Source organism: Lates calcarifer, linkage group LG5 (genome assembly GCF_001640805.2).
Source record: "Lates calcarifer isolate ASB-BC8 linkage group LG5, TLL_Latcal_v3, whole genome shotgun sequence".
Classification (NCBI taxonomy): domain Eukaryota; kingdom Metazoa; phylum Chordata; class Actinopteri; family Centropomidae; genus Lates; species Lates calcarifer.
Window position 1 is genome coordinate 14988849 of NC_066837.1, and position 19188 is coordinate 15008036.

At 42.4% G+C, this 19188-nt stretch overlaps 1 protein-coding gene across 7 annotated transcripts in view; it reads right to left on the bottom strand.

The window, feature by feature from the left end:
- klhl5 (kelch-like family member 5) overlaps nt 1-19188 on the bottom strand; it is a 55995-nt gene that overhangs the window by 9516 nt on the left and 27291 nt on the right. For 4 of the 7 annotated variants that reach the window (XM_018695744.2, XM_051070643.1, XM_051070644.1 and 1 more), the window contains 5 exons: nt 16572-17306; nt 12150-12338; nt 6668-6804; nt 5419-5615; nt 3717-3926 (listed from right to left, as the gene is read on the bottom strand). In XM_018695744.2, the coding sequence (XP_018551260.1) occupies nt 3717-3926; nt 5419-5615; nt 6668-6804; nt 12150-12338; nt 16572-17306 (1468 nt within the window). The remainder of the gene's footprint in view (nt 1-3716; nt 3927-5418; nt 5616-6667; nt 6805-12149; nt 12339-16571; nt 17307-19188) is intronic. The other 3 variants (XM_018695746.2, XM_051070646.1, XM_018695745.2) reach the window with 1 other exon arrangement.

Genomic DNA, 19188 nt, shown 5'->3' on the forward strand with positions numbered 1-19188 from the left:
TGGTCCCCCATAATTCCAACCACCAAAAAAAGACTCAGCCCAAATAATTCAGCTTGGTCGCTGAATATAAAATCAATTTTCTCAGCCAGACGTGGAGAGCGTAAAGCAAGCATGGTAAATGGATAAGCAGCTTACACGCCAGGATGAACCCACACTTCCACCGTGTACAATCACCCAGGGACAAATTAGGGTGAACCCAATTTCGGCATTAATTTGTGTATGTGTGTGATAAAGAAGGACAGAGATAGAAAACCCTGTTTGTCCTCTCCTGTGCTATTTATCCATCACACTGCAAAGGATTGAATGCGGAGGGTGAGATAAGGCTGAATCCTGCAGGCGTCCCACCTTCTCTTCTCTGTCCTCTCTTTACCTCACAGTGGACAGACGAAAAGTCCTGCTCCCCTCTCTGTTTCAGCTCACACTTGACAGAAGAGACGGGCGTGGTCTTCGTCCACTTAGGACACACACTCACATCGCATACAAATAGAAACATACAGTACCTTACTTGCCTCTCATTTCCCTCACAAGACATGCTCTTACTAGCACCTGTCCTCTTAGTCTTGGATTTTTATGCGCACTGAAAATTAACCAGAAAATTGCTCTGCAAATATTTTGATCATCAATTTTGAATTAGTAGATTTTAGACTGTTTGTCAACTGGTTAGTCCAACACTGTGGTCCAGCCTGAAATATCTCACCAACTACAAGGATGAATCGCCATGAAATTTTCTAAACACAGTCACTATCTCCAGAGGATGAATCCTTACGTCTTTGATGATTCCATCATATTTACTCTAGGGCCACCATGAGGTTGTAGTATTGAGTGAAACGTTTTGAGGAGTATTGGATGGCACATACATTCATGGTAGTCAGAGACTGAAGCCTAATAACTTGGCTGATCCTGAATCCTCTGGTACTGTAGTCATGTCAGGTTTTTTTAAAATTTGTCCAGTACTTTGGTTTATGACCAAATATTTGCAAAACTAATAACATTCCTATCAACCTCAGCTGTGTTTAGGGCTAATTAGCTAAGGTTAGCATGCTAACATGCAAAACTAAAATGACTAATATTGCACATGAACATTATACCTGCTAAACATTAGCATATAAGGATTGTCATTGTGAGGATGTGTGCAGACGTTTCGTCTCACAGTATTACTGTACACAGTACAACCTCCTGGCTTAGCTGTAGACTTTCTGTCTTCTTTGAGCAAAAATGAAAAACAGTTACCAGTTTCTTAACTGAGAAAATGATCTGCTATAATCAGGAAACCCAATATATACTGAATGTGGGTTTTGGACTGCCTTTTTTAAATAAAACAATAAACAAAAACCTATCTCTAATCTTACTATCTTCTACCCTTCTGTGTGTGTCATCATGATTATTTATGAAGACAACTGCACACATTTGTCAGAACCTCCCACACACACACACACACACACACAAAGGTCAGAGAGTAAGCAGGGCTCTCTCTTAACCTCTCTTATTCCATTCTTTAATCAACTTTTTCTGTCACTTTTATGATCTACAAACAAGCACAACATTATAAATGTTTACCAGGAGAGACAGTCTGAAAATACATGCTGTTATCCCCGTACTCAAGCAATTACTGTGTTTTGCCACCCTCTGGGATTGTTAGCTTTTCACTCAACAACTACAAACACACTGGATTTCTGAAGTGGTCAACAACATGTTGTAGAAACTAGTAAAACTAGTAATTTTCTTGTGTAACTCTGCCATCACTGTCACACACACACACATATATATATATATATATAGTTTGGTGTACACTGTCTGATTTATGGCCACAGATGCTCTTCTGAGAAGATTAGACCAATTGTGTGTGTCTTTGTGTGTTTGTGTGTGATGAGCAGGGATTAAAGGTATTAATCTGGTGAATTTACATCCTCTTGATGAGTAATCACGTGGTGCCCTAGATAGAGCAGACTAATTGGTTGATGAATATTGATCGGTTGTCTGTGTGAGGTTTAGACACCGTTTTATTGGTATTTCACAGCTCATGAGGTTGCTGAATGTTGATTCATTTGTCGGTTAAGCATAGTGGTGGAGGGGTGGGGCGGCGTGTGATGCATTGTTAGAGGCTGAATCAACCCTCGGTTCGGTGTCTTCTGTTTTTACTCTCTCTCTCGCCTCTGTTGCTGCTCCGCTGCTTTACCTCTCTGCCATCCATCTTCTCCCTGATTACATGTTACAGCTACTTGTGATTTCAGCTGACCAGGGCAAAGTCGTCTATCTGAGGTGGTCATGCTGTGTACCGCACAAGAGCAGAAAGAGGGAGATGTATAGATGCAGCCAGACAAGATGGAGAAAAGGAGGGGAGAGCCACAAGGGGTGTTTTATCTTTACAGTTTCTTTATATATAGTGAGGGAAATGACTGATGAAGGAGATGAGGAGAACAGATAATTTAGCTGCAGTTAAGAGAGATATCACACTTAATTAAGGTCTAAACCATGTGTGTGTGTGTGTGTGTGTGTGTGTGTGTGTGTGTGTGTGCGTGTGTGTGTGTGCGCATCCAAAGCCCTAGGCAGCAACTGTGATTCTTCCTAGCATATAAACTTCTCTGCATCACATTACCAGTCAGATACTCAGCTACACTTGCTAGGAAGAAGAGATAGGAGAAGGAGGGGGAGAGCGTGGAGATACACATACACATACACACACACACACACACACACACACACACACACACACAGATACACACATGTACACACACACACACACACACAACAAACACAAGCACACACCTGATAGAGTAATGGTTGTTATCTAGCATAGCGTAATGGCTATAGTTCCTCTAATTGCCTAAAGAGGAGAGTAAGACAGAATGAGACACGGATTGGAGCCAGGAGGAGGGAGAGAAGAAGAGGGGGGAGAGAACATGAGACAAATTTGACCATGGAAAACAACCAGCAGATGATCAGGAGGAAGACTGACGCAAACTCTCGCCTCGTACTACCTCGTACTGACAGATGTGGAGGCGTGAGCGACTTAGACAACAGTTATGTGGTGAAGTTCTAGTTTGAAGATGTGCTGACAGATGCCACACACTAAGAAAAATGGGCAACAACCTCACAAACACAGTGGATAAATAATGTGCTCTTGTTAGCCGATATAATTAATCTTGTCACCGTTTGCTTCTCAGCAGTTTATAGAATTATCACTACCAATTCAACTGATTTACGAGAGTGAGAGAGAAAAGGAGACAAAAGGAAAGAGACAGAGGAAAATGGACGAGGCAGAAAGACAGAGAGCGTAGCTGATAATGAAGTGACAGACATAAAACTGTACACAGTCTTTTTAGAGTGTTGTTTAGATATTTCTAGGTATTTATGAATGTATTTATTAACTATTCTGCATGTCATTTTTTTAATCTTATAGCATTTGAATGTTTTGAATGTGTTTATTTTGTTGCTCTTACATGGATAAATAAAGTTGAATTGAACTGAAGTTTAACAAGCTATTACTATTTCATCATTACAAAAAAACATGCCTTGGATCAATACAGCTGATTAGTTTCCATGCTGATACCAATTTTATGAGTGAGAAAATTCAGTGTTTCCAAGCCTGTCCCCTTGTTGCATAAAAATAATTCCAATGAGTTTGATGCAGTGAGATTTATAGATTTTTAAAAGAGGTGATTATTAATAAAACAGTAATAGTACGTCATTGGACAACAGGTCCTGGCAGCTCTCACCTGTGGCTGCAGCAGCGGCAGACGGATGTGAGCCAGCAGCAAAGGCAGGTGGCGCTGGCGAGTGGTGTCATGACGGACCCACGTTAGCAAAGAGGTAACCACGGTTTCCTCGTCTGGCACGTTGATGTCGTCAGAAGTGAGCAGCCTCTCCATCTCCTCCACCGGGAGCAGCAGGAACTCCTGACCTGCCACCACCTCTAAAAAGTGATCCTGGTGGACAGAGAGAGAGAGAGAGAGAGAGAGAGAGAGAAAACAGAGCAATGGGTGAAATCACTTAAGAATAGAGAAGCAAAGACAGATTAGTTTCAGATGAATGAATAATGTATTGCGCAAGAAAGATGGAAGATGAAAAAAGGAAAAAACAATATGGAGGTTTTGAATGGAGAAAGAGATCGAGGGTAGGAGGGAAGCAAGGAAAAAAAAAGTTAGGAAATGAGGGCTTGAGAAAGGTCAGAGAGAGATAGATGAGAATAGGTGGAGAAAAAGGCTGCAATGATTCAGTGGTGTAAGACTGGGAGGTTTTTAACAAGTAGAGAGAAGGGCTGCAACTAATGATCATTTTCATTATTAAAATGACTGAAAATAACAACAGATGTCTATTGCACTTTCCTAAAGCACAGGGTCTTCAGAATCAATCATCTTCAGATGATTGATTAATTATCAGAACACTTGCAGGTTAAGTTTCTGTTGATGAACTAGTCATTTCATCTCTAGTTGTGATTTAACTTAAACAGAATTCAGGGCTGGAAACAAAAATTAGATATTTAAATGTGGAGAGTAGTTTAGAAACACCACGTACGGTGCATGTCCTCAGTGACAAGTCACATTATGCTCAGTAATTGTGTAAAAACAGGAAATGACAGTGACAACCACCATTGTTGTCACTGTCATTTCATTTCCACGGTGACTGTTAGGGGAAGAAGGGGAACAGGGGAAAAAACCTGTTTCCCGTGAAAAACGTTTTCAATTCAAAAAACGAATTTAAAACAATGTATACTTCTCTTTACCAAGTCGGTTCATTGTGTGGCTCCATACTACCAGTAATCCTGTGTTTGTATGTGTGTGGGAATGTGTGTGTGTAAATGAATTAGGGACAGAGGCAGCCAGTCACACCCAGATAAAGCCACCTCTACGACATAATTACCCCAGATTAAAGTTTAACAATAATCCACTTAGAGAGAAAGAACGAGAGAAGCGGTGACACCGACACAGGCAAACACACACACACACACACACACACACACACACATTCATGGGGAGGCTGGGTGAAGGAAGAGGTTCGTTAAAAGACAGGGGAGAGCAAGAAAAGAAAAAGAATAATCATGTCGGTGAAGGAGCCATTTCACCGTCACCATAGCAACCCTTTGCTGAAAACAGCCATTGTAGCGATAATGGTATGTGGTGCGTTGTGAATGAGGAACCAATTTGTTACCAAAAATAACATAAAAAAAAAATAAAGCTGGAAAATGACCACAATCTGTCAGGGGAAAGCTGTACAGAGCTGGAGAGGGATAGTTGGTGAAAGAAAACCTGCATACTCTTCTTACATTTACCAGTTGGAACCAAAATCCCACCTGTTGTCTACCTGACACTACATCATTATTTTCAGATCTACATTCCCCCAAGCAGCTGTTTTCATTCATTTTCTTGTGGTGGCTCTGCGAGCACTGGAGGTATAGATATAAACCAACCGTGCACCCACCATGGTGTAGGCGTGAGCAGCCCTCTGCAGGTCGTGGCAGCCCTGAGCGTCGGCGTAAGAGCGGATACCCAGACAGTTGGAGGGGTGGAGCTGCTTCATGAGGAAGGAGCAGCAGGCCTGAACCACAGACGACAACTGCAGCAGGCAAGAGGCTGACAGCAGAGACTCAATGGTGTCCTCCCTCAACTCAAGACGGCCTGGGTGACAAAGAGAGAGGATAGAGGAGGAGACAGATAAAGAAAAAAAGATATCACAAAGTAGCTGTGTATTAGGAAGTGTCTAAAATGAATTATTAACAAGAATTTGAGATCAAGAGCAACACCGCCATCAACCCACAGCAAATGGTCAGAAAAGTCTATTAATCTTTCATGCTACTGGTTTGGTCTGCTTTTCATAGAGAGCGTGATGATTTCTGGAGATGTTAGTCATTAATAGCAGATTTTGGCTTTTCTTAGTTTTACGCTCTGCAGTACCAATGGGATTATCCTGACCATCCAAAAAATATTTCGAGCTGTGTCAGCCAAGTTGATGAAATGGTGTAAAAACAGAGTGGTATGTTTACTATTAAAGTTAAAGCCCACTCTACAGTTTGTATACAGGCAAAGACGTGCATGTACACTCAGCTACATGGAGGGAATCTCTATCAGTTTACTTTAAATTTTATTTATTTTTAACAACAGCAAAGTCACTGGTGGGCTGATAGGAAGCTTTTGAAAACATGTCCTTTAAAGGATAAGGCTGACATTATTCAACATTTTTCTTTTTGTCAACAATTCACATGAAAAGACCAAAACCAGTAATGTGTTAGTCAGCCTCTCAAAGCATTAGACCCTCCTACCGTTTGTTGCACTGAGCCCCAAACTCATTCATTCCTACTGAAGATGAAAATCATCTCCCTTTTTAAAAGTAAAGTAAAACAGCTGGTTACTGTAGTTTTTTAGCAAACATAATTTCTTGGTGAGTGATTTTCAGGAGTGGATTAATACACATGAGAATTTACTGCAGCGGGACAGTGTGTGTGGACAGTGCTACAGTAGTGAAGGAACCCAGTGTTTCTGAACAACAATGGAGGTCTCAATATCAGGCTTTGGTTTTACAATACATTGTTGGTTTTTGTCTTTTTTACAATTTATGAATTAATTACAATTTGCCCCCATCTAATAACTATCAGTAGATCATTGTATATGAGAAAGAGAGGTGCCTGATAGTGCGTATATGTTTCTAATAGGGCAGATACATGTGTGTGTACCTGTGTATGCGTACTGCACCAGGACCCACAGTGCATCTGGGTCTACCCCCTCCATTTTCACCTCGTCCTGCTTGGCCTCCCGCACGTCGCTGGTGAACATGGCCGCAAAGTAGTCCGACACAGATGAGAGGACCAGTCTGTGAGTGGAGAGAGTGTCAGGCATCAGTCACGGAGAGGATGGACAGCTATAATGGGGGAACAGAGTGCTCTGACCTTGCTGACAAGGCGAGTCTGGACTGACAGGGAATAGATGCAGAGCAGAGACGGAAAGGGAAGCCCGGACGCGATGACACAACCAGACAACATACAACATTCATCCTGTGTCTACTCTGGGAATATATTACAGAGCAGATGACACATGCCAGTGACATTCATTTTCTAACAGAACATTATTCAGTTACTACTGATCTGCAGGCATCACATTTAAAAGTGGTTTGACAAGTACTACTTTCACATGCACGTGGTTGAGACGTGTTGCTGAGCTGCAGTAGGGCAGGTATGAGGTATGAGTGCTGCATCACAAGGAACATGTTGTGGACTGAAAGTATCAGGTAAGTGTGAAACCACAAGTTGTCTCATCTTGCTGGGGGACAATTTCCATTTGTTCATACAAGAAGACTTTAATGTTTTACTCCTTCTTATCTGGCTCTTACTCCACATCATTGCCCCTGACAGCATTAGACTTCAGCTCTTTTAAGACACCTTTAGATTAATCTGACTTTGCAACCTGTCACAGTGACAGGCTCACTAAGATTTCTGTAACACTTCCAATATGGCACAAGTTTGAATTAAATGCCGTCAGATTAACACAAAGGCTGCTGAGGGACAAGGTAAAGCATTACAGGGTGAGAGAGATGAATCTCTCTCTCGCCTTGTATCTCCCCATACTGTTATAGGACGACCAACAAACAAGAGTGCAGACAACAGCATGTAAATGGACTGTAATTATTGCAGCAGACAATCTGCAAAAAAATCCCTCATATATGCACTCCAGACAGGATTGAAATTGCTCATTAGTGCAAGTAAAATTTAAGTCACCTGACCTCTCCTGAAGAAATAAATCCCCTCAGAAATGGGACTCTAACTGTTTAGACTCCTCCCTTGGAAGAGATGTTATTAGAGGTGGAAAAAAACTGTGCAAACAAAAGCTTTGCATGAGCCTTAGGCATCTCCAGATGTTTGTGCACACTGAGCATATTGAGGATAAAGAGCTTGATGTCCTCAGATATTTAACTGCCTGATTGTCACTGCTCTGCAGTGAGAATCATGTTTTTAAAATGTAACTTGGGATATGAGAGAGACTAACCTGAGCTCATATATTTGTGTGGGGTCATTTATCTTTGAAACCAGCACCAAATCTCTAAATAGTGTGAAATCTGATATTGGGAAAAGACATCACCAAGCTGTTTAGCACAATGTTCACACAGATGCTGTCAGGGCCTGTAGCTTTTTTTCACATTAACATACTCACAGTGTAATAAAACATCTCCTGACTTTTTACAATGTTGTAAACTGAAGCAGGCGACTGTCTTAATTATTATCATTATTGATTAATCTGCAAATTACCACTAGCCACAGCCAAAAGACACGCACTAAGATTGCATAATTTATTCGACCAACAGTGCAAACCTTAAATATAATCAGTTTACTATCAAAAAGCACAAAAAAAATCCTCACACTGAAGAAGCTGCAGCCATGTCTAGCATTTTGGCTTGAAAAATGAACCAAATTATTATTAAAATAGTTGCCAGTGTTTTACTAAACTGTACTTTTTTCATGTCCTTAGTTACACATGGCTTGCTATTTTGAAATATTACAGTCTTTTTTGTTGTAAAACTCATAGAAATGTCCACACAGAACAATATAAAAGAAGACACAACACAACCCAAGCCAGATCAAGTCCTGGCATGCACTATAAAAGACATGCAAATCCCTGCAGTCAGACAGACAGGAGATTATTCAATTTGCATTGCATGTGCCAGTCACAGCAGCTGAGACAAAAAAGGAAGAGGAAGAGAGAGAGAGAGAGAGAGAGAGAGAGAGAGAGAGAGAGAGGTGGGTGGGTGGCGGTCAATGTAAAATTTAAGAGGTGAGAGAATCTGAGTATAAGATATATGTAGTAATGGAGAGTGAGTAAGGAAGATGAAGGACAGAGACGTATTATCTTAAGGTCACTTGTAAAAAGGCAGTTACTTAATTCTCCACCGCAACAGTCCATTACCCTTTCATGTCACCATGAAGTTAATCACACACATCACACAGGCATCAAGGTATTAACATAGTACCAGAAATAGCTGATTTAATATTTCACGTGCTTTGTTTTTCACTCCTAGCTCTTGAAGATGTTTTTTTAAAGCTCACATTACGCCTCTGTTTGGTGCCTGTATCAACAGATTTTCACACGTTAAAATGTTTTTTCTGCTGAGTTTCTACTTTCACTGTTTATATGTCCTTTGTTGACTTCATGGTCAACAGACGTGACTGTGTCTGTATGTGTGTGTGCACTGAATGTGTGTGTGTGTGTGTATGCATGTACATGTGTATAATCTCATTAGTGTGTGACACTAGGACCTTGACAGATGAGCGCAGATGAGCAGTGTGTGTGTGTGTGTGTGTGTGTGTGTGTGTTTTAGAGACAAAGATGTCAAAAATATGTTGCTGTGAGCGAGTCAAAGAGCATGCAGCAGTGGGATATTTCCACACAAACATAAGTGCAGTGTGTTGAAGACAGACATGGCAGGCAGTGTGTCACACTGTAATGGAAACAGCAGAGAGTAAGACAAAATGCCAGAGTGAGGAGAGCAGGAAACAGATGAGTTGGACTCAGGAAAGGAGAGCAAGAGCTGGAAACTGAACACTGTCTGAGTGTAGATGTGCTGCTTGGTACAGGGATACAGTGGTGGAAAAATGGAGGAAAAACAACAGCAGGGATGGTAGGAGAAACTTACTTCACTTTTCTGACTTTTCTATACACGTACTCAAAATGAGGGCTACAGGAGATGTACATTTATTAGTCGTGCTAATAGTATAGCTGCAACACGGCAACACATTGGTCAGTCAGTCAGGCAGGTCCACCCCCTTTTGTCCAGGCTGAAATATCTTAACAACTATTGGACGGATTGCCAGAGGATGAATGTAATGAGTTTGGTAATCCCCTGACTTTTTAGCTAACACACCAGCAGGACAAAGTCAAAGTAAAAAAACACAGAATACCACTGCAGTTCTCACCAGCTGCACTAATGGGTATTTTCAGCCCTCCAGCCTCAGGCAGTAATGAGCCCATTATGGTTTCATGCACTGCAACGAGGCGAAGTAGACGCGCAAGTAGTTGCGCAAGAAAACTTACTTGGAGTGACACAAAGGTGAGATTTATCACTTTATTGCTATTTTCAGCAAACAGTATTTTCTAGTCATCAGGAGAAAAGACTTCAAGATAACTGACTTTGGTTTGTCAAATGTATATCTGGTTAACAGCTCCACTTCCACTAAAGAGCAGTGCTCAGCCGTTTCCCTGAGCTTCTATGGGACCCTCTAGGATTCTCCCACATGCAGTGGATTAGATTGTCCAGAACAGGGCTAGAATGGCTGTAGACTCTTAATCTTGTTGTGCTATAAACAAACATAAACCATAATGGGCCCCAGAAGTATAGCTATTGATCTACAATAATGGTGCACAAAGGTTTCTGGACTAATATTAGGTAAAATCATTGGAGGCAACACTCTGCCAGAGGTGTACAGATGGGGGTACAAAAATAGATTTGCAAGATAGTGTATTTGTATAGGGTACGGCCCCAGAGACAAAAAGGTATAATAGTGCTCTACATTTTTAAAACACATATAGAGCCTGAGTTTTGCTCAAAGTGCGTTGCTTGCAACAAACTCCACAAGAAATACGAAGCTATACACAGTACAAGTGGCCTATTCAGCATGTACGGTGTATTTGTTTGTGTGTACATGTAAGATGTCGAGAGAGAGAGACGGAGAGTAAGAGGGTGTATGTGTTGTTCCCAGAAAAGCACTTTTATCCTACACATACAATAAATCAATTGCAAACAAAACAACCACTTTCAAACAAAGATGTCTTACTCCCACCCTCTTGCTGGCACACACACACACGCACACTCCAAACAAACTTAAGACACACTCTTTCACATACACCATTAGGATTCTCATACAGCAGGGTCTTTTGTTTGTCACCATCTGTGCCTGGAGGACTTAAATCAAATGAGGCAGAAGAGGAAGGCAGTGAGAGAAGAGAGAGAGTCTTTCTGCTGGATGGAGGGCCCCTCTTCTGTCTCATCCCTCTGCAGATGGACCTGCTGCTGCACCAGTGGCCACATGCCCAGAGAGCAACGGCGACAGAGCAGTGTAGTGGGGTGTTGGTGGGGTGGTATGAGGTGGATGACTAGTACATGTGTGCATGTGTTTGATCCATGATTCAGAGGCTCAGTTGACTACGTGTGATACAGAGAGACTACAAAAATAAAAGGGGACTTTTTTGAGTATGACTGTGGTTCTGCTGCGCCTGTGAAAGTTTCTTTCCAAACATCCTGTGCGAGCAGTATGTGTCATCATGTCTGTGTGAATTTGGATAAGTAATCATGCATGTCCTCAGATGTTGTGCTGTAGGTGTTGCATGATGTTAGTGCTAATGCTTCTGCACAAAAAAATCTGACGTACATGTTGAATGTAAAGCTGCCACTGACAATCATTTTCATTATCGCTTAATCTGCAGATGATTTTTCGAATTTATTGTTTGATTGTTCTGTTTTTAAAATGTCATGGTAAGATGTCAGTGTCAATAGTGAAATACGTGCATCTAACAGTTAAAACACAAAGATATACAATTTGCAGTTATATAAAAACAGGCAGCAAATCCTCATATTCAAGGAGCTGAAATTAGCTTTTTTTTTGTATTTTTGCTTAAAGAGTGACAAACTATGAACTGATTATCAAAATAGTTTGTGCAGATTAATTTTATTTTGATTAACCAATTAATCAACTAATAGTTTTAGATCTAGTTTGTGTATTAGTTAAATTTACGGTGTGTTTCCTATAGCTTTGGGAAGCTGGTTTCACAGAGGAAGTGGCCAAAATAAACATCTGAGCCAAAATTAACACAGTATTGTTACTATAAGATATTTTTAAACAGCTTTAAAAAATGTTATTTTATATTTGCCTTCATGTCCAAACACTATGTAAAAAGCAGTTTTCATTGATTTTAGATGTCAGCTAATATTTCATTCTGCCACAATAAGAAAAGTATTACACAGGTTTCTCACACAGGTGAAGGATATATATATATAGTATGGTGCAGAAATGAGGAGTTAAATCATTGAGAAAATTAATCAAGTACAATTTGAATAAATAAATGAATGCTTTAAGCAATTAAGCAAACAAAAAAGTCATTGTCATTTGCATCTATTCAATGTCACAGTCTTTGCTGTGCATGTGTAACATTTTATCATCTCTTTTCCCCTACCTGTGGGCAGGTATCCGCCTCTCTCCAGCCACCAGTATGACATCACACAGCTGTCGGCTCCTCAGGTAGCCCTCCATCTTGCGGAAGGTGACGTCGGCATGGGACAGAGCGGTGAACATACATTCCTCTGGACAAGCGCAAGGCTCCATCGACATGCATGAGGACAGGGTGGCACTGCTGTTGGACGTCCTGTACGCACACAGTAACAAGCATTCACACAAATACATGAGGACAAACACACACACAAGAAGGAGACAGAAGCTTTGAGTGCATGTGTTGATGCTGATTCACTTTTGTTTGAAACTAAGAGACAGAGGTGTGTGGAGAGAGCTACACCAGCTGCTCTGTGTCTTCCATGTGTCATCTTTTTCTTTGTACCCGTCCCTCACACGTATTCACTCTCTCCTTCACTTTTTAACAGGGTTACAATATGTCGCCAGAAGCAGACAAAAGCTCTTTAATGGTCCAATTACTAGGAGTAAATGGCCAGATAAATTTAACCCACTTAAAAGAGAAGCTGCCAATTAAATAGCTGTGGGAGCTGAGCCCATAGGATATGCAGTAATTTACTCTGCTCCCTAATGGCAACCAGTTTCCTTGTATCTACACCAACAACGGGAAACGTAGCAGGGTTTTGGGCCAGGATGGCTTCAACATTCGTTATTCACTAGTGGAAGTGTTGAAGCCCTGGGCTGTTATGTCTTATTCTTCCAGTCAGAACTGATGAGGTACGTGTGTGTGCTGGTGCGTGCATGTGTGTTCGTCACGGATAAGCACTGAAGTATACCTACCCTGTGAATCATCAGCTATCATGGCTCCCAAACCAGCGTTTAATTTATGAGAGCCAGAGCTGTTACTTCCATTTTTAATTTAATAGCAGAAGTGGCAGGACTGGCCCCCCAGCACAAAGAGATAAGAAACGGAGTGATACTCCAAGGACGATATCATTTCAGCTCTACAGTTAAAGAGAAATCCTCTTTTCTGATCGGTAATTTTCATGCATGTTTGCAATTTAGTTACATAATACTGTTATTGTGTTTCTCCATAATGTTACAGATATTTCTGTCTGCTCTGCATATGTGGCATTTATTGCACGTCTGTCGGTTTTAGAAGAGGGAGTCCTACTCTGTTATCTTGTTTTTTTCCCAGTTTATCTGTGGAGTTTTCCCTTAGCTGATTAACTGACTTTAGTATTACGAATACTGTTATATTAACAGTGGCTCACATAACTATGTGTAATGTGAAAGAAGTTGCTTGTAGTGACAACCCACAGAAAATTATCACCAAACTCTGCCGTTCCTCTCACCTCTAGGAGCTGTATAGCATCTTTCAGATTTTCTAACTAAAAACTTCACTGTTTCAATGCTCTCATTAGCATTTTTTTTTTTTTTTTTTAAAAAGGCTCTAAAAACCCACTGTACACTACCCTTGGAGATTAACTGGTGAATATACTGCAGCATTTAGCAGCTAAATACCCTGATTTTTCCCTCAGGAGTTGGTGGAGATGAAAAACTGAGCTAAAAGGAGAATGAATCCTGGAATAACGTAACGAGTAAAAATGACTAAATGAATGATAATTTTTCTCTCTGTCTGCTGGACGTGTAACCACGCAACTGTTTGCGTGATAACATGTCCTCTTCCTGCTGCCCCCAAGTGGCCAAAAAATCATTTATTATATGTTTAAACCTCTCTTGAGGCGAATTTGTGATTCTGTGCATTGCAAATAAAATTGACTTAAACCTTAGTCACCATTAATAAAAGCTGCAAGAAGGTATCATGCACACAAATTGGCTTGTGTGAGTCATCTTCCCTCTGCTCCTCCATATCCGTCTCCTGTCCTCACTTTTATATCTTCAACTAATCTCATCCATCACTCACTTCATCCCACCTCATCCCAAAATCCATATTTGCCTCAGTTTTCTCTCTTCCCTATCCCACTCTTACTCTCCAAGGAGGCTTTTTGGCTAGCTTTCCTGTCCTCTTGTATGTGTGTGTGTGTGTGTGTGTGTGGTGTGTGTGTGTGTGTGTGTGTGTGGAGCGTGTATGTAGACGAATGGTGTGGCTAAATACTGCCAGAGGAGATGGCTTTGAAGTGGGGGGAACGCTGCCTTCCAGTCCCCTTAATTGAGCCTGGCAGGCACTCAACGTGGACAGAGAGAGAGAAACAGAGAGAGGGAGAGGAGAAAGAGAGAGTGTGTCTGGGGCGAATCAACACCATGCAGCCAGATTTTCTAAACCCCTGCACCAGGCAAGGACATTCACACAACTGTCATTCAGTGTCTCTCTTCCTGCCTCTGCCTCTCTCTCTCTCTCTCTCTCTCTCACACACACACACTCCCTGGTGATTAACTATCTAGCCTGATTAGCCTGTAGACTAACAGCTAATGCAAATGAAACTTAGTTCTGTAAGCTGATATACGCCGCGATCATACAGCCACGTTGCCTGCCTGGTCACATGTTACAGCCCCCCGTGACACACATACAAATGCTTTTGTTTCCCCCAACACATTAGCAGGGGAAGAGAGGGCAGATGAATGGACATGGGACAGAAGGAGAGAGAGGGCGAGGAGCACACCAGGATTAAAAAGGGGGTGGGGAGAGCTGGGTGGGGTGAGAAAGTAAAAGAGAGAGGACAAGATGAGCGGAGCAGAGCCGAGCCTTCAGCCACTCTGGGATTCAGCAGGCGTCCCTCCCCGTGATCCCATTTGGGATTCTGCCACCCGTGTTCTTGGAGTATCATACTGTACACAGGACCTCTCAGAGGGAGAGCATGAATAGCAACACATACACACATATATACACAACACAAAACTTAACCCGCACAGGGCTGCACATGTATGCTGCAGAAACTAATCTCTGTGTTGGTATGGCAACCATAACATGTGCAAGGATGTGGCTATACCTATGAACACGTACAATACATACTCAAAAGGCTCACATCATAAATTTCTCCTTTGCTTATGCTAATGAGGCTGGTGTATGTGTATGTGTGTGTGTGTTACTACTAAGCAGTAATAATTTTCTGTGTAAACCCTATGACATCAACCCTTGCATAACAATAGATATCTTTTAAAAATCATATTTCTGTGTGTGTGTGTGTCTCTCACACACAAACATATACATCAACAAAACAAACCGGGTGTAGAATGAAAGCGACTCAGACATTAATCCATTAAAAAAATACATCTGCGCTTGTGTGTGTGTGTGTGCATGTCCTATGAATCATTTATATTTTCTGATGTGTGTCTTGGGAACACAGAGTATGATAGGAGGCTTTCAGATGCATCATTATGCCAGGATAGTAAACACACTCACACAAACAGACACACACACACACACATGTTCACTGTGTGTATTTCTGCCTTTACTTCCTCACATTTATTGCTGCATCATAATAAAAACATAAATCGGTGAGTCTGTGTAGCTGCGCTTAAGAGGAGTGACGATGCCCTAATTGCTTTGTTTTGCTATCTCCATGGCAACTATTAATTAAATGCCTTTTCACACAGCTACAGCTGGATGGCCATGCCAGTGCAACACACTCCCTCCATCATGCATGTGCACACAAAAAAACCGTTCACACAGCTCTGAGGCTTATGAGTAAAAGCTGGAGAATCAGTCAGTGAAAACAAAACAATATAAATGTCAAGTGCAGTATGTAGCTACACATGGAGCTCAGCCCCGGAGTCATATTGTTAATTTGACTCTGAAAATCCTATATTCACAAGAGATTGTAGCATTTGTGTTTGTGTACTCAACACAGAGCCTGGTTGGCGAAGGCTCATTAGGAGGTTGAGGGGAGAAATCAGTGGACCACATGCTGTCCCAAAGGTACCCAGCCATCATTTTCTCTCTCCCACTCCCTGTCTGTCTATTTGTAATGAGTGGCCCTCCACTACTGCATACTGTCTGAACAGCCTCATGCTTGGTAACCCCCCCCCACCCAAGACCCCTTTTCCTATATAGTCAGCAAGAGCACATTCGCAGTTTCAACCTGTCCTGTTTGCACCAGTAATGATGTATAGGCCTGCAACTGGTGATTAATCTGTAATTTTTTAATCTGTAATTAATTACATTGTCTATAAAATTGAAAACTGCAATTTTCAAATGGCAAATTCACAACCAACTGCTTGAAAAAATATTAAAATAATCAGTCACTCAAAATAGTTGCTGATTAGTATTTGTGGACAGACTAAGTAATTAACCAGTCAACTAGAACAAGGTGATTAGTGAACAGAGGAATGATTCATCCAATTACAAAGAACTCATCTGCTTTTCTGACCTTAACTATCAACAAAGAAGTTTTTCACTTGCACAAATCTTTTTGGGGGATTTCACAGCTGAGTGTTTTTACCCTGGAACTTTTGACTAAAAGGTCCCAAAGTAGACATTAAACCACCCAAACCTCCTCCCACCCCGTACCTGCAAGAGCTGGAGTCAGTTTCCGGGTGGTTGTTGTTCTCCTCGGTGCCCGCCGGTGCCGCCGCCGCCGCCTCCTCCTCCTCCTCCACCGCCCCAACATGAGCAGAGGGCTCGGGTACCAGCTTGGGCACCGGGGCCTCGCCGGGGGGTTCCATGCTCGTCACCGGGCGAGAGCGACGATGAGGCGGCGGGGAGACCCACGACAGTGCCGCGGCGGAGCTCCTGCACTCCGGCTGGCTGAAGGAGCGGGGACAGGAGCTCCCCGTCGCTCCAACTGCCGCTCCTCCCGGACCGCCCCGACTCCCCGCTGGATCAGCAAACTTTCTGTTGCTGCCGCTGCCGTTACACAGGTTAGACCCAGCGCTGCCGCTGGCCACCAGACCGCCGTGACCCCCCGCGCTGGGGTTTACGCCGGCTGAATTCGAGTTGCTACAGCCGCTAACTGATGGTCCGTCTCCGGAGCTGCCGCCCGCTCTCCTCCCGGCGAAGTAGTCTCCTAGCGGCGGGGAGTGAGGCGGAGGGACCGCGGGGTGACCGAACCACCTCCATCTGATCCTGAGGATCTGCTTCACGTCGAACTCCTTCCGCGAGGAAGAGCCCGAGCCGCTACTCGACATTCCAGGGCTCGGCACAAGGAAATGGCGGGGGAGAGCCCGTGCCGCTCTGCCGTTATTAAAGCTGTACACTGAACTGTTCGCGCGTCTCTCCTGGCAACCGCACGCCCGGTAACCGCGACTGGAAGGAGTGAGCGGAGCATAGCGGAGTATATGGTCAGAGAGCGAGAGAGAGGAGAGGGAGGGAGGGAGAGAGAGAGAGAGAGAGAGAGAGAGAGGGAGGTCTACACAGAGTTTTCACATCAGCGTCAAAGCTGTTCAATGCACAAACCAAACCACAAACATTTGCCACAAGGACAAATTAATGTCACAGTCCTGCCAAATAATGTAGTGCAGACCACAGGCATTTTGCAGCAGAGAGGAGTGATCATTATTGTTATTATCATCATCATCATCGTCATTATTCAGCAGGCCAGACAATCAATAGCTAATACTTAATAAAAGATGTCTTCATGCATGAGTAGATGGCTGGATTACTAATCAAGCAAAGTGGGGAAACTGCCCAGGAGTCCCAAACTACACTGTCTTCACTGTGGAACAGTTGCCTTTTGTAATTCGGTTGCTTTAAATTTGTACCACTAAAAGACAGTAGCAGCTGTATCCTCTCGTAGACAGGCCCCGTGTTAAAGTCTGGGTCTAACATCTTTATTATTTTAATTCATATTGTGCTCACATGGTACATTTTCTCAAATAAAGTTTTGTTTCATCGAAGCACAGTAAACCATGGGGCCAGGTGTAAGAGAGCTGGTTGGGTTTTTTTTTTTTTTTTTTTTTGCAAAATATAGTTACGCTGCCATCTATAGTGTGTTGTCTGCACTATAGCTACTTGATGGGAAACAGGGGCCCAACAGCACATTTATGCCCCATGGCCTTCAAACGGGTCAGTCCACCCATGGCTGTGACTCACAGTTTTCCTTACTGATTAATCTACTTATTCATTTCTATGTTAACTGGTTAATAATTTGGTCTAAAAATATCAAGACGATGCCTTGGTCCAAAAATCTAAAATATTCACACACACAAAATAAAGAAAGGAGTGAATTTTCACAGCTGAGAAGCTGGAACCAATAAATGTTTGGCATTGATAAAATCAATAGGCAACTAATCGATTATCTTTGAGTATTGATTTGTTGCTCAGACACAACAAAAAAATTTAAAAAATGCAGTGGGTATTTTTTAAAATTATTCCTGATGGTTAACTGACTAAATAATAAACTCATTCAATTCATAAATTTACCATCAGATGAATTGACAATGGAAATAATTCAGTCACTTTATTGAGATTCACCTAAAAAAAGAGCATGTCTGGGTCAAGGTATAGGCATGAAGCAGATGAGGTAATGTTAGAGTAAAATTATTTGAAAGTCAATGCAATGTCCTCGCTAAAGGACAAAAACACTTGTGTGTGAATGTGAGCCAGAGTGAGTGAACATGGAGGTTTGTGAGGGTACAGAAATCATTACATGTTCATCAAAGACTCTGAAATGTAATGAGGCGACGGACACATCCTCTTCATCATCTTCATTTCCTGTCCTGTCTGTCTGGCTGTTTCACTGCACCTTATTCTCTCTGTGAGCCCCTCTCTCTGTCTCACTTCCTCCAACCACATCACACTTTATTTAAAAGGCTTGGTTGCAATAAGCAGATGTGCAGATTTGTTGTTTGAGTCACCACAGCGAAGGACCTGAGTGTCCTTGAAAATGAAATTTCTCTTGTGTCCCACCCACCACCACTACACACTCCCACCTCCTTCTCAGGCTCTTTTGCACCATCTTATCCCCCCATTTCTCTTCTCCACCCAATGCTATACCTGTCCCTCTCCTCCCTCCATCTGCAATGCAGTAGCTATTCATAGACAGTAATGATCAGCAGGAGCGGGTCCTGTGGGAGCCATCCCATCCAGATGCCCAGGGCACCCAGCAGACCTTCCGCAGTAACCCCCAGGACGACCACAGGATGTACCGGAGCCATGGAGCCGGAACACAGTGTGTTCTGGATGAAGG